The 15982-nt window shown below is 42.1% G+C and overlaps 1 protein-coding gene across 1 annotated transcript; it reads right to left on the reverse strand.

The window, feature by feature from the left end:
* Window positions 1-5925: 5925 nt before the first annotated feature.
* Window positions 5926-15823, reverse strand: LOC139420572 (mitochondrial matrix import factor 23). Its single transcript, XM_071170756.1, has 5 exons — window positions 15717-15823; window positions 10791-10916; window positions 7544-7690; window positions 6329-6388; window positions 5926-6204 (listed from the first exon to the last, which is right to left on the reverse strand). The coding sequence occupies exons 1-5, from the start codon at window positions 15765-15767 to the stop codon at window positions 6154-6156; spliced, it is 435 nt and encodes a 144-aa protein (XP_071026857.1). The 5' UTR covers window positions 15768-15823; the 3' UTR covers window positions 5926-6153.
* Between the last annotated feature and the right edge of the window lie 159 nt (window positions 15824-15982).

Consider the following 15982-nt stretch of genomic DNA (forward strand, 5'->3'; position numbering starts at 1 on the left):
ATACACATCATTCGTCGATTACGATTAAATACAACGTTCAGCCGGAACGAATATAATTTTTGGACACCGAGGTATTTTTTGTAGAGGGGAGTGATAACCTGAAGCAATTAGCAACAAAGGTTTATTTTAAACCCACGGACACTCCCTCTTACATAAATCCAGTTTTCACCCAAAACACACCTACAGAGGGTTGATAAAGTCGCAGTTTATAAGATTTCATAGGATTTGTACACAGGAAAAACATGTAAATGAGGCTATAGGAATTCTTTTTAAGGCTCTTAGACCCAGAGGATACTCAAAACGTTTCCTCCGCACTATAAGAGCGGAGGTGAACACTATGGTGGCAACTGAACCTATACATGGGAGGACTAACAATGATGGATGTATTATCCCATTTGTCACCACGTATTCACAGTCTTCTATGAAGTTTAATTCCATAGTGAAGGATCATTTTAAGCAGACAAGGGAGGATGGGGACACCCTCCAACAGTTCAGAGTAATATCAGCATATCGGCAAAATAAAAATTTGAAAGATGTGCTGGTACACTCTGGATTCAAGGAGAAGCTGGTGGGGCGGGGACCACACTTTAGACAAGTTAAATACAGTGCCTTGCGAAAGTATTCGGCCCCCTTGAACTTTGCGACCTTTTGCCACATTTCAGGCTTCAAACATAAAGATATAAAACTGTATTTTTTTGTGAAGAATCAACAACAAGTGGGACACAATCATGAAGTGGAACGACATTTATTGGATATTTCAAACTTTTTTAACAAATCAAAAACTGAAAAATTGGGCGTGCAAAATGATTCAGCCCCTTTACTTTCAGTGCAGCAAACTCTCTCCAGAAGTTCAGTGAGGATCTCTGAATGATCCAATGTTGACCTAAATGACTAATGATGATAAATACAATCCACCTGTGTGTAATCAAGTCTCCGTATAAATGCACCTGCACTGTGATAGTCTCAGAGGTCCGTTAAAAGCGCAGAGAGCATCATGAAGAACAAGGAACACACCAGGCAGGTCCGAGATACTGTTGTGAAGAAGTTTAAAGCCGGATTTGGATACAAAAAGATTTCCCAAGCTTTAAACATCCCAAGGAGCACTGTGCAAGCGATAATATTGAAATGGAAGGAGTATCAGACCACTGCAAATCTACCAAGACCTGGCAGTCCCTCTAAACTTTCAGCTCATACAAGGAGAAGACTGATCAGAGATGCAGCCAAGAGGCCCATGATCACTCTGGATGAACTGCAGAGATCTACAGCTGAGGTGGGAGACTCTGTCCATAGGACAACAATCAGTCGTATATTGCACAAATCTGGCCTTTATGGAAGAGTGGCAAGAAGAAAGCCATTTCTTAAAGATATCCATAAAAAGTGTTGTTTAAAGTTTAAAGTTTAAAACATTAAAACATGTGGAAGAAGGTGCTCTGGTCAGATTAAACCAAAATTGAACTTTTTGGCAACAATGCAAAACGTTATGTTTGGCGTAAAAGCAACACAGCTCATCACCCTGAACACACCATGCCCACTGTCAAACATGGTGGTGGCAGCATCATGGTTTGGGCCTGCTTTTCTTCAGCAGGGACAGGGAAGATGGTTAAAATTGATGGGAAGATGGTTGGAGCCAAATACAGGACCATTCTGGAAGAAAACCTGATGGAGTCTGCAAAAGACCTGAGACTGGGATGGAGATTTGTCTTCCAACAAGACAATGATCCAAAACATAAAGCAAAATCTACAATGGAATGGTTCAAAAATAAACATATCCAGGTGTTAGAATGGCCAAGTCAAAGTCCAGACCTGAATCCAATCGAGAATCTGTGGAAAGAACTGAAAACTGCTGTTCACAAATGCTCTCCATCCAACCTCACTGAGCTCGAGCTGTTTTGCAGAATAAATGGTCGGGTCTAGGGGCCCCAGTATGGGAGGGATTCCAATTGAAGACCACCAACATTGTATATGGAATTGAGTGTCTGAAATGTGGGAAATTGTATATTGGAGAAACTAGGAATTCCCTGGAAGCCAGACTCAAACAACATCTATATCATATAAGTAAAGAGTCAGTTAAAACCACATTATACACACACTTTAGATCTCATCCAGTAGCCCAGTTAAGAATAGCAGGGTTGGAATCTAACCAAGGGTGGTCGCTAAAACAGAGACAGATCAAGGAGCGAAGTTGGATCAAAAAATTGGGTACTTGTAATCCCACAGGTCTTAATGAAAAGTATTAGAGACCCTAACCCTCCCAACCTTGATCTGAACATTAAACCTGAACCATCCTAATCCCAGATTACCCTAACCTTAATTTGAGCAATCTCACTCCAAACCCTAGCCCAGTATCACATTCCTAATCTTAACCACAATCTTAACCTTAAGTCTATTTCAATCCCTAACCCCTAAACCCCAAACTTCGGCCCCAATACCGAACCTAATTTCAACCCCAGCCTCAAATGTAGGTCTAATTTGGACCCCAAGCCTAACCCCTTGGCTCACCCTAACTTTAAGCCTAAACCTAAGCTTAAAACCTAATTTTAATTCTGACTATAACCCTGACCCTAACCCTGACCTTAACCTCACCCTTAACCGTAGCAATCCCCACCCTAGCTCTAACCTTAACCCCGATCCTAAATTTAACCTCAGCCCTGACAATAACCTCAGGTCTCACCCTGACCGTAAATATAATCCTAATTTTAACCCCACTTTAATAAACCCTAATCCCAGGGCAATTTTTTCCTAACCCTAATCCTAAACCCTAACTCTAACCCTAACCTTAACCCTATAACCCTAAACCTAATCCTAAAACCTAATTTTGACTATAACCCTGACCCTAACCCTGACCTTAACCTCACCCTTAACCGCAGCAATCCCCACCCTAGCTCTAACCTTAACCCCAATCCTGAATTTAACCTCAGCCCTGACAATAACCTCAGATCTAATCCTGACCCTGAACATAATCCTGAGATTAACCCCATCTCAAGCTCTAATCCCTAATCCTGAACCTTGACCTAGATTCTGACTTGAATTCGAACCCAAGCCTTTTAAACTAACCCTAACCCTAACCCTTGGACTCAAAACGTGGACATAAGGAATCCCTTCAGGCCTGATAGAGATTAACCAGCCTAACCCTAAACCGGATCCTTAAACTTGAACTCGGGCTCCATAAAGAGGCATCCTGAAGAGCCTGGGAATTAGGGAGCAGGGGTCGATGCATTGCCTGGGGTTTATCCTCTTGGAGGAAAAGGTTCATTTCATTTGCTTTCCTTCCGGTATGAACCATAACCCCTGCTCTTGGGGAATACCTCCTAATTTCCCGTAGAACAATTATGTATCCTTAGGAGCAATAGAATTAGAGAACAGGTGCCCGTGTATTTGGTCCTCTTGAAGGGCAATTTTCTCCTAAACCTAACCCTAACCCCTAACCCTCTAACCCTAACCCTAACCCCTAACCCCTAACCCTCTAACCCTAACCCTAGCCCCTAACCCTAACCCCTAACCCTAACCCCTCCCTTCCCCCCTCCGGTTTCCACGTGTCAGAGATGGAAGTGGATCAACCGACTCAAAACTAGAAACCCAACCCTAACCCTAACCCCAACCCCTAACCCCTAACCCTAACCTCTAACCCTAACCCCCAACCCCTAACCCCTAACCCTAACCCTATGTAATGCTTTGTAGGTTATCAGTAAAACCTTGAAATCAGCCCTTGCCTTGACAGGAAGCCAGTGTAGGGAGGCTAGCACTGGAGTAATATGATACTTTTTTTTGGTTCTAGTCAGGATTCTAGCAGCCGTATTTAGCACTAACTGAAGTTTATTTAGTGCTTTATCCGGGTAGCCGGAAAGTAGAGCATTGCAGTAGTCTAACCTAGAAGTGACAAAAGCATGGATTAATTTTTCTGCAACATTTTTGGACAGAAAGTTTCTGATTTTTGCAATGTTACGTAGATGGAAAGGGTTTGGATTAGGGTTAACCCTTTGCACACCAGTATCTCTACTTGCACATCATCATCTGCTCATTTATCACTCCAGTGTTAATTTGCTAAATTGTAATTAATTCGCTACTATGGCCTATTTATTGCCTTACCTCATGTAATTTGCACACACTGTATATAGACTTAATTTTTTTCTATTCTGTTATTGACTGTACGCTTGTTAATTCCATGTGTAACTCTGTGTTGTTTGTGTCGAACTGCTTTGCTTTATCTTGGCCAGGTCGCAGTTGTAAATGATAACTTGTTCTCAACTAACCTGTTTAAATAAAGGTTAAATATATATATATTTTTTAAATCACCCCAACATGATGCTGCCACCCCGTGCTTCACGGTTGGGATGGTATTCTTCGGCTTGCAAGCATCCCCCTTTTTCCTTCAAACATAATAATGGTCATTAGGCCTTATGGCCTTATTAAGTTCTATATTTGTTTCATCAGACCAGAGGACATTTCTCCAAAAAGTACAAACTTTGTCCCCATGTGCAGTTGCAAACCGTAGTTTGTCTTTTTTATGGCGGTTTTGGAGCAGTGGCTTCTTCCTTGCTGAACGGCCTTTCAGATTATGTCGATATACAGTCGGGCAAAAAAGTATTTAGTCAGCCACCAATTGTGCAAGTTCTCCCACTTAAAAAGATGAGAGGCCTGTAATTTTCATCATAGGTACACTTCAACTATGACAGACAATTGAGAAAAATTCCAGAAAATCACATTGTAGGATTTTTAATAAATTTATTTGCAAATTATGGTGGAAAATAAGTACTTTTTTGCCCCACTGTAGGACTCGTTTTACTGCGGATATAGATACTTTTGTACCCGTTTCCTCCAGCATCTTCACAGGGTCCTTTGCTGTTGTTCTGGGATTGATTTGCACTTTTCGCACCAAAGTATGTTAATCTCTAGGAGACAGAATGCATCTCCTTCCTGAGCAGTATGATGGCTGCTTGGTCCCATGATGTTTATACTTGCGTACTATTGTTCATTCAGATAAACGTGGTACCGTCGGGCATTTGGAAATTGCTCCCAAGGATGAACCAGATTTGTGGAGGTCTACAATTTTTGTTCTGAGGTCTTGGATGATTTCTTTTGATTTTCCCATGATGTCAAGCAGAGGTTCTGAGTTTGAAGGTAGGCTGTGAAATACATCCACAGGTACACCTCCAACTGACTCAAATGATGTCAATTAGCATATCAGAAGCTTCTAAAGCCATGACATTATTTTCTGGAATTTTCCAAGCTGTTTAAAAGGCAAAGTCAACTTAGTGTATGTAAACTTCTGACCCACTGGAATTGTGATAGTGATTAAAAGTGAAATAATCTGTCTGTAAACAATTGTTGGAAAAATTACTTGTGTCATGCACAAAGTAGATGTCCTAACCGACTTGCCAAAACTATAGTTTGTTAACAAGAAATTTGTGGAGTGGTTGAAAAACGAGTTTTATTGACTCCAACCTAAGTGTATGTAAACTTCCGACTTCAACTGTACAGTATATAACATTCTATCGGTTGCAAGAATTTTGTATAATAATTTCAATTCGGCATCGTTTTGTGTATCAGTTCATAAACCATGTAATCAGTACGAAAATCTCCTCCCAACTATTTTGCAACATGTATGGCACAGCTGTCAATTTTAAAAAATTAAACTGGTGTACTTCATTCATCACAATTATCTTTAGCCAATTTTGGTCTTTAATGCAGGGCCGACAGAAGTTCCTTACCTTCTCCCCTTTCCTTCTCAATTTTTGCAGTAATGCTGCAATCAGTTGGTTGTAATTTTAGATTGAGCAGACATTTCCACCCAGGTTTCATTGAAATTAATAGGAGCGTCTCACGCTCAGCAAGTCTAGTGTAGCAGGACATTAAGTTACGCCTCAACTGGGGAGGGGGCCATTGGAAAACACTTCATTGTTTAAAAAAAGAAGTCAGACACCAGAGGGCCATTGGAAAACACTTCATTGTTTAAAAAAATTCAAATAAAAACTACAATCATGAAAATAAACAGAGCAGATTGCTTGACAGAGGTGGCCTTGTTGTGAGGCAACGCAGCGGTCCCCATGGATGATAACAGTGTGGTCGGCTGGAGGGCAGGGGTCCCTCAGGTCAAGTCCACGGATGACTCAATGGCTCGGTCTGGTTCTATTCTCATCAGAGCAGCTCAGATAGTCACTTAACCGTAGGAGGCGTGTAGTGGGTCCGGCACCGTTCACTGAACACCTGAGGAAGGAACAGCACAGGAGGTCATTGAAGTGCATATATCTGTGTCTGTGTGAGAGATCCTGGGAGTGTGCTTGAGAGGTCAAACAGGCTATGAGATGAGAGGTCAGAGTGATGTTCTTACCTTCAGACTTCTGTCATTAACAACCTCTTCAACATTCAGCTCCGACCGCATGAGTTTTAACTGGAGGAGAAAAGACCGACAGACACTCAGACACACTACAACAAGGTAACACTGAACCCTGCTTCTAATACAGTCAAATACTGCCAACAACAGAAACCTGGAGACTATTGAGGACTAGTGTTAAGAATTCCAGCTCCTAGTTAGCAGTTTTAGCAACCCTGAACTGGTAGTTTGTTCTGCTTGTCCATCACTCCTTATTTTCTTATTAGTGGTACCTACAAGTCACCTCACTTGTATCAGCCAATCACAGTTCGCCATTCCCAGTGTGCCTCACTGAACCTCGCTGCTGCCGTCAGAGTGAGATCGTGGACAGAATGGACTGACTGTTTGACCTGTGTTTTAGGGCATCGAAGTGTCAGTACTGTTATTGCTTCTTTAGGTCATTACTTCATTGCTGTTAAGGGAGCCATTGTTATGGCGAACTTTACCATGTTAATAATGTTTACAAGGTATTTTCCTGTTCCATGTGCGTCACGTCATTTCTAGCCTGCTAGCCAAGATGTTAGCCAGCCATGCTAGCTCATTTATGCTGTGTGACACATGCCTCGTTTAAGATATATATTATTCTGTTTGGTTAAGTTTATAGCCATTTATAACCTTTGTGACGCCTCAATCTACTGTGTAAAGTATTTAGCATGTAGCCTCACTTAGCCTGTGTCTTTCCTCGTGTGTCTTTTCCACATTAGTTGTGGTCTGGTGTTGGCATTTTAGCTAACATCTGCTGCATCCAAAATAGGGATTTTGCAAGGATCAAAAGCAAATAATCTTAGCGACTGTTCAATAATGAAAACAACATTGTATGCATATATAATTTAGTTGTTTTTATCTATAAAATATGTAGAGAATCTTATAAACCTAGCCTGGCTAGCTGGCTTCAACATAGTGTTGCACCGAATACCTGTTTTGCCCTATTGGTTAGAGTCTGTAAGTAAGTCACTGTAAGGTTATATTCAGCGTACGTGATAAATAAACTTGTGTTGTCAAAAAATGGCAGCGGTCTACCGACATTACCATGGGGGGGTGTAGCAGCGGGAAGATGTTTGGGGGTGGGGGCAGCTACGTGAAGGGCTGTAGCTTAGTATAGTGTAGTATAGGTAATGTATTACCTTGGTACAGTGTGGTGTGGATCATAGTGTAGTATAGGTAATGTATTACCTTGGTCTGTTCCTTCCTGAGTAGTTTGACAGTTGTCATGTTGTCTCCGTCCTTGGCCCTCTGCTCTCTCAGCTGGCCCACCACCTCAGAGGTCTGGGCTATACACGTCTTAATGGCTCGGTCTCTGCTCAGGTGGGCCTCCATCAGCTGCAACACAACACCACAAACACATCAGCAAACATAACACAAACACAACATACACAAAAACACCAAACATGACACCACATATACACAACATCAAATACAACAAACACCACATACAGTTGAAGTCGGAAGTTTACCTACACCTTAGCCAAATACATTTAAACTCAGTTTCAAAATTCCTGACATTTACTCCTAGTAAAAATTCCCTGTCTTAGGTTAGTTAGAATCACCACTTTAATTTAAGAATGTGAAATGTCAGAATAGTAGTAGAGAGAATTATTTATTCAGCTTTTCTTTCTTTCATCACATTCTCAGTGGGTCAGAAGTTTACATACACTCAATTAGTATTTCGTAGCATTGCCTTTAAATGGTTTAACTTGGGTCAAACGTTTCGAGTAGCCTTCCACAAGCTTCCCACAATAAGTTGGGTGAATTTTGGGCCATTCCCTCTGACAAAGCTGGTGTAACAGTCAGGTTTGTCGGCCTCCTTGAACACACACACGATTTCAGTTCTGCCCACATATTTTCCATAGAACTAAGGTCAGGGCTTTGTGATAGCCACTCCAATACCTTGACTTTGTTGTCCTTAAGCCATTTTGCCACAACTTTGGAAGTATGCTTTGGGTCATTGTCCATTTGGAAGACCCATTTGCGACCAAGCTTTAACTTCCTGACTGATGTCTTGAGATGTTGCTTCAATATATCCACATAATTTTCCATCCTCATGAAGCCATCTATTTTGTGAAGTGCACCAGTCCCTCCTGCAGCAAAGCACCCCCACAACATGATGCTGCCACCCCCGTGCTTCACGGTTGGGATGGTGTTCTTCAGCTTGCAAGCCTCCCCCTTTTTCCTCCAAACATAACGATGGTCATTATGGCCAAATAGTTCTATTTTTGTTTCATCAGACCAGAGGACATTTCTCCAAAAAGTATGATCTTTGTCCCCATGTGCAGTTGCAAACCATAGTCTGGCTTTTTTATTCAGTTTTAGAGCAGTTGCTTCTTCCTTGCTGAGCGGTCTTTCAGGTTATGTCGATATAGGACTCGTTTTACTGTGGATATCGATACTTTTGTACCTGTTTCCTCCAGCATCTTCAAGGTCCTTTGCTGTTGTTCTGGGATTGATTTGCACTTTTCGCACCATAGTACGTTAATCTCTAGGAAACGGAATGCGTCTCCTTCCTGAGTGGTATGACGGCTGCGTGGTCCCATGGTGTTTATACTTGCATAGTATTGTTTGTACAGATGAATGTGGTACCTTCAGGCATTTGGAAATTGCTCTAAAGGATGAACTAGACTTGTGGAGGTCTATAATTGTTTTTCTGAGGTCTCGGCTGATTTATTTTGATTTTCCCATGATGTCAAGCAAAGAGGCACTATCATAAGCTTCTAATGCCATGACTTTATTTTCTGTTTAAAAGCACAGTCAACTCAGTGTATGTAAACTTGTAACCTATTAGAATTGTGATACAGTGAATTATAAGTTAAATAAATCTGTCTGTAAACAATTGTTGGAAAATTGTCATAACAAACTATAGTTTTGGCAAGTCGGTATACAATAAATTTGTGGAGTGGTTGAAAAACGAGTTTTAATGACTCCAACCTAAGTAAGTGTATGTAAACTTCTGACTTCAACTGTACACAACACCACAAATACACAACAAACACAAAACACAAAAATCACACCTCCACAAACACAGCACCACATAGACCGCCAACACCACAACAAACCAGGGGTCGACCGATTAATCGGAATGGCCGATTAATTAGGGCTGATTTCAAGTTCTCATAACAATCGGTAATCTGCATTTTTGGACACCGATCATGGCCGATTACATTGCACTCCACGAGGAGACTGCATGGCAGGCTGACTACATGTTATGCGAGTGCAGCAAGGAGCCAAGGTAAGGTGCTAGCTAGCATTAAACTTATCTTATAAAAAACTATCAATCTTAACATAATCACTAGTTAACTACACATGGTTGATGATATTACTAGTTTATCTAGCTTGTCCTCGTTGCATATAATCGATGCGGTGCCTGTTAATTTATCATTGAATCATAGCCTACTTCGCCAAACGGGAGATTTAACAAGCGCATTCGCGAAAAAACCACTGTACTTGCACCAATGTGTACCTACCAAACATCAACGCCTTTCTTAAAAATCAATACATAATTATATATTTTTAAACCTGCATATTTAGTTAATATTGCCTGCTAACATGAATTTATTTTAACTAGGGAAATGTTGTTACTTCTCTTGCATTCTGTGCAACAGAGTCAGGGTATATGCAGCAGTTTGGGCTGCCTGGCTCGTTGCGAACTGTGAAGACTATTTCTTCCTGACAAAGACAGCCAACTTCTCCAAATGGGGGATGATTTAACAGAAGCGCATTTGCGAAAAAAGCATAATCGTTGCACGAATGTACCTAACCATAAACATCAATGACTTTCTTAAAATCAATACACAGAAGTATATACTTTTTTACACCTGCATATTAAGTTAAAAGAAATTAATGTTAGCAGGCAATATTAAACTAAGGAAATTGTGTCACTTCTCTTGCTTTCATTGCACGCAGAGTCAGGAAATATGCAACAGTTTGGGCCGCTTGGCTCGTTGTGAACTAATTTGCCAGAATTTTACGTAATTATGACATAACATTGAAAGTTGTGCAATGTAACAGGAATATTTAGACTTATGGCTGCCACCCGTTAGATAAAATACGGAACGGTTCCGTATTTCACTGAAAGAAAAAACATTTGTTCTTGAAATTATAGTTTCCGGATTTGACCATATTCATTTCCTGCCTAGCAACAGAGATGTATTGGCTAGTTGACTCCACCCAGTAGAGGGTATAAATATATATACTTGTGGAAACATATCTTTGTCTTTTCAGCTGTTTGACACAGTAGGTGAATAAACTTGGTTTGAGCTTTTCTTAGCCGTCCGTGAGTTTTACTCTGTTTATTTAGAATCTAGCACTATCCAATGCAAAGGCTACAGCATGCCAGATATCACAGGCTTAAGGTATACTGGTGTGGAGGAGAGGTTAAAGGTATACTGTGTGGAGGGGGAGGTTAAAGGTTAAAGCTGTGACTCACAGACTCATAGAGCTGTCTGCATGTCTGGGAGGCGTCCACTCTGCCTGAGAAGGAGACAGTCGGCACGGTGGTGTTGAGAGAATGGACAATACGGTCATCTATGTTACGCATCACCTTCAGAACATCCTGGGGGTTAGGGAGGGACAGACAGATCGTTACTGACAGACAGACCAGACAGTTTATTGACAGAGTTTACTGACAAAATAGACACAGTCTACTGACAATATAGAAGAGTGCAGATCTTCTGAGAGGCCAACTGAGGCAGAGACACTGTCCTTAGACCCAGGGGCGGACTGGCCATCTGGTACTTCGGGCATCTTTAGCTCAGTGGGCCTGTATAAAAAAATTGTTGTTGTTGTGCAAAATCATTGTTTTCTGAAAGAAAAATTGGGGCTTCAAAGAAAAAAAAAGTTGTGTTAGGGCTGATTTTTGGTCCCAGTCCACCCCTGCTTAGACCACAAGCAAAAGGTTGTCAAGCGCTAACTACATATGGGGTGTGAAACATCCATTGACCCTAGCTATCTCTTCTTTAAAAGCATGAATGAATGTGTAGAACTCATAGCTAACTGACATAGACATTAGGCTACATATTTAGCTAGCTGACTGTAACACAGTATTACGTGCATAAATAATAGGTGTCACCTGACCATTCTGTTATGCACGTTGCACAATCTAAGCCAGGGGAAACAGTATGATTCCTAAAACAGCAGAGTGCATTCAGCATTCAATGCAAGTGAAGATGTTGCCTGACATCAGACTGTGATACCTCTGGTTTATGCATTTCTGGTTCACAGTCAAATTAATGCCATACATTATTTTGCAAAATTTCCTCTCAAGCTCTAGAAGCCAGAATGTAGAATAAAATTACATTTTAACTTACTTTACGGGTTGTCCGTGTGGTTGGTCCTTTTGCAGGTAAGAAAATATCCACAGGAAAGTATAATTAAATAACCTGGTAGTGCATTCAGATTTCTAACACCTAAAGCATGTGCGGAACCATGTAAACACGTGCACCAGCTCGTCAAGTATGTGTGCATGTCCTGCATGTATTAAAAATCTGAACACACAACCAGCGCTTTGAAAAGTTGATGTAATTATACATTCCTGTGGATATACAGTATTGTCTCACATTCCTACCTGCATAAGGACCAACCACACAGACAACCGGTAAAGTACGTTAAAATATAATTTTCTTCAACGATCAGGCTTGTAGAGGTCGTGAATTAAATTCAAGTCAGGTATTCAGGCTATGGAAGAAGCAGAGTGAATTTGGCGTCACTAGCTAGGTTTCCATCCAATCCGTGACAGATTTTCATGTGAGTATTCTAAAATCAACATAAAGAAAATATGCAAATTTTCCCAACAGTGGTGTGTTTCCACCAAACTGACTTGTGGATAAAAATCAGTGCGCGATGATGCACACATTTTCTTATTTGCTTTTTTGCTCCAGTTTTCATGTACCGAATAACAATCTAAAGTTCAATGTGTTTCCATCGCCGACAGTAGTCACCTGAAATCCATTCCAGATCACTACCTCATGAAGCTGGTTGAGAGAATGCCAAGAGTGTGCAAAGCTGTCATCAAGGCAGAGTGTGGCTACTTTGAAGAATGTCAAATATAAAATATTTTGATTTGTTTAACACTTTTTTGGTTACTATATGATTCCATATGTGTTATTTCATAGTTTTGATGTTTTCACTATTATTCTGCAATCTGGTCTGAACACCAGTTCGTAAGCAATGCGACGATACGAAAGAGAGGTTGAACAGGTTGGTAATATTTTTTTTAATTTTTTTTTAATTTTACCTTTATTTTACTAGGCAAGTCAGTTTAGAACAAATTCTTATTTTCAATGACGGCCTAGGAACAGTGGGTTAACTGCCTGTTCAGGGGCAGAACGACAGATTTGTACCTTGTCAGCTCGGGGCTCTAACCACTAGGCTACCCTGCCGCCCCAAATAGGGGTTGCGACAATGGCGGCGGATAGTTTCAGAAATAGAGGGTCCAGATTGTCAAGCCCAGCTGATTTGTATGGGTCCAGGTTTTGCAGCTCTTTCAGAACATCTGCTGTCTGGATTTGGGTAAAGGAAAAGCTGGGGAGGCTTGGGCGAGTAGCTACGGGGGGGGGGGGGGGGGGGGTGGAGTTGAACCAAGGGCTATATCTGTTCTTAGTTCTGCATTTTTTGAACAGAGCATGCTTATCTAAGATGGTGAGGAAATTACTTTTAAAGAATGACCAGGCATCCTCAACTGACAGGATGAGGTCAATATCCTTCCAGGATACCCGGGCCAGGTCGATTAGAATGGCCTGCTCACAGAAGTGTTTTAGGGAGCGTTTGACAGTGATGAGGGGTGGTCGTTTGACCGCGGACCCGTAGCGGATACAGGCAATGAGGCAGTGATCGCTGAGATTCTGATTGAAGACAGCGGAGGTGTATTTGGAAGGCAAGTTGGTCAGGATAATGTCTGAGGGTGCCCATGTTTACGGATTTAGGGTTGTACCTGGTGGGTTCCTTGATAATTTGTGTGAGATTGAGGGCACTACAAAGGGAAGCACAGCCATGAGCTGCCCAGTGACAAGCCTACCAGACGAGCTAAATGACTTCTATGCTCGCTTCGAGGCAAGCAACATTGAGGCATGCATGAGAGCACCAGCTGTTCTAGACGACTGTGTGATCATGCTTGCCAATTTGAGTAAGACCTTTAAACAGGTTATCATTCACAAGGCCGCAGGGCCAAATGGAGTACCAGGACGTGGACTCTGAGCATGCGCCGACCATCTGTCAAATGTCTTCACTGACATTTTCAACATGTCCCTGACCGAGTCTCTAATACCTACATGTTTCAAGCAGACCACCACAGTCCCTGTGCCCAGGAACACCAAGGTAACCTGCCTAAATTACTTTCAACCCGTAGCACTCACGTCTGTAGCCATGAAGTGCTTTGAAAGGCTGGTCATGGCTCACAACACTATCATCCCAGAAACCCTAGACCCATTCCAATTTGCATACCGCCCTAACAGATCCTCAACACGGTGGCCCCTCAGGGGTGCGTGCTTAGTACCCTCCTGCACTCCCTGTTCACCCATGACTGCATGACCAAGCATGACTCATTAAGTTTGTAGACAACAACAGTGGTAGGCCTGATCACTGACAATGATGAGACCGCCTCTAGGGAGGAGGTCAGAGGCCTGGAAGTGTGGTGCCAAGACAACAACCTCTCCCACAACGTGATCAAGACATAGGAGAGGATTGTGGACTACAGGAAAAGGAAGGCCGAGCACGCCCCCATTCTCATCAACGGGGATGTAGTGGAGCAGGTTGAGATCTTCAAGTTCCTTGGTGTCCACATCACCAACAAATCATCATGGTCCAAACACACCAAGACAGTCGTGAAAAGGGCACAACAAAGCCTATTCCCCCTCAGGAAACTGAAGAGATCTGGAATGGGTCCTCAGATCCCCAAAACGTTTGACAGCTGCACCATCGAGAGCATCCTGACTGGTTGCATCACCACCTGGTATGGCAACTGCTCGGCCTCCGACCGCTACAGAGGGTAGAGTGTAGGGCCCAGTACATCACTGGGGCCTCTATACCAGTTGGTGTCAGAGGAAGTCCCTAAAAATTGCCAAAGACTACAGCCACCCAAGTCATAGACTGTTCTATCTGCTACCACACGGCAAGCGGTACCGGAGTGCCAAGTCTAGGTCCAAAAGAATTCTGATGAGCTTCTACCCGCAAACCGTAATACTGCTGAACAGCTAATCAAATGGCAACCCAAACTATCTGCATTAACCCCAACCCTTTTTTTTGCATGCTGCTGCTACTCGCTGTTTTATCTTTGCATAGTCACTTTACCCCTACCTACGTGTACATATTACCTCAGTTACCTCGACTAACCTGTATCCCCGCACATTGACTTGGTACTGGTACCCCCTGTATATAGCCTCCTTATTGTTATTTGAACTCTTCATTTTCATTTTTAAAACGGCACTCTTGGTTAAGGGCTTGTAAGTAAGCATTTGACGGTATTCGGCACATGTGAGAAATAAAATTTGATTTGATTGTAGTCAAGCTTTACCGTATCAAAATTGGAGTTGTCTGTCCGGGGCAGGGATGGCTATCCACCGGGCTGCCAAGGTTAGTCAGGTGGACATGTTCATGTACCAAGCCATGGAGGACTGCGGGGCAGGGATGTTTTTTGTTTTTAGGAGAATACCACGAGTATTTATATTCTTATCTACCAAGGTGCATGGTGTACCTCGGCAGACCCTGGTGGACAGGCTGAGTGGCCAGGAGACCAATGGTTGTCGCAGTGGATCCCCCACATTGCTTGCACCAGAGGAGGCAAATTCTGTTGCAGCACTGTATCTAGCGACCGGAACAGGTAGAAGGTGCTGGCTCTCAGGGGCACAAAACATGCAGCACAGAAAAGGAAAAACCTCACCAGCAACCTGTCACGCCACCACCCTCAGGTACGTTTATATTTGTATTCAGTATAGTAAACACTTCGGAGACGAGGTTAGTCTCTCTTTTTTTTAAACAATTAAATAGATATTGTAATTGAACACAGTTGTATGGTGGCCAATAACTGAAGACCGTATGCCGATACGGGATGTATTTTATTTGCTAAACCGCTAATCAAAACAGCTGATAATATTAGTATTTCCACTGAAATGTCAAGCATGCTAATTGCTAACATTTTTTGATCGCAGGATAATACCGTTGAAAATAATATATTTCTTAAACGTTGTTGAATATACCGATAATACGGGGTTGCACAAGTTTGAGAGCTAGGTCCATACAGGTGTCACTCATTCAATCCGATCACGACACAGAGCTTCACAATTATCCGTGTTTATCGGTTGTCGTGAATGTCATACTAAAATGCTATTCATGGAATACAAAAAGATGACACCAGTATTACCTGAAACATTGAAAAGTCCTCACAGTTTAAAGTTCCGTCGGGCGCCGCCATTGTGGACTACAAGGTCCTCCCGCGGGTCCTACATGCGCAACACGTGAAATACGTGCCCTGTCCGACTGCCTGAACATAATAAGCAAATCCAAATGATAAAAACGATATTTACTGAAATAACAAACCAATTAACATACATATGATAAAGAAATGTCCGTTCATAATTTTGAACCAAAGATTCGCCGAATTAACATGGCATTTAATTCTGAAAGGTG

Source organism: Oncorhynchus clarkii, chromosome 11 (genome assembly GCF_045791955.1).
Source record: "Oncorhynchus clarkii lewisi isolate Uvic-CL-2024 chromosome 11, UVic_Ocla_1.0, whole genome shotgun sequence".
Taxonomy (NCBI): domain Eukaryota; kingdom Metazoa; phylum Chordata; class Actinopteri; order Salmoniformes; family Salmonidae; genus Oncorhynchus; species Oncorhynchus clarkii.

Excerpts from the sequence above, each read along its gene's own strand:
- LOC139420572 (XM_071170756.1), bottom strand. The coding sequence starts at position 15,767 with ATGGCGGCGCCCGACGGAACTTTAAACTGTGAGGACTTTTCAATGTTT. Across the intron at positions 7,691-10,790 it reads GCAGACAGCTCTATGAGTCT|CTGATGGAGGCCCACCTGAG; the intron begins GTGAGTCACAGC and ends GTTGTGTTGCAG. Across the intron at positions 6,205-6,328 it reads TTAATGACAGAAGTCTGAAG|GTGTTCAGTGAACGGTGCCG; the intron begins GTAAGAACATCA and ends TTCCTTCCTCAG.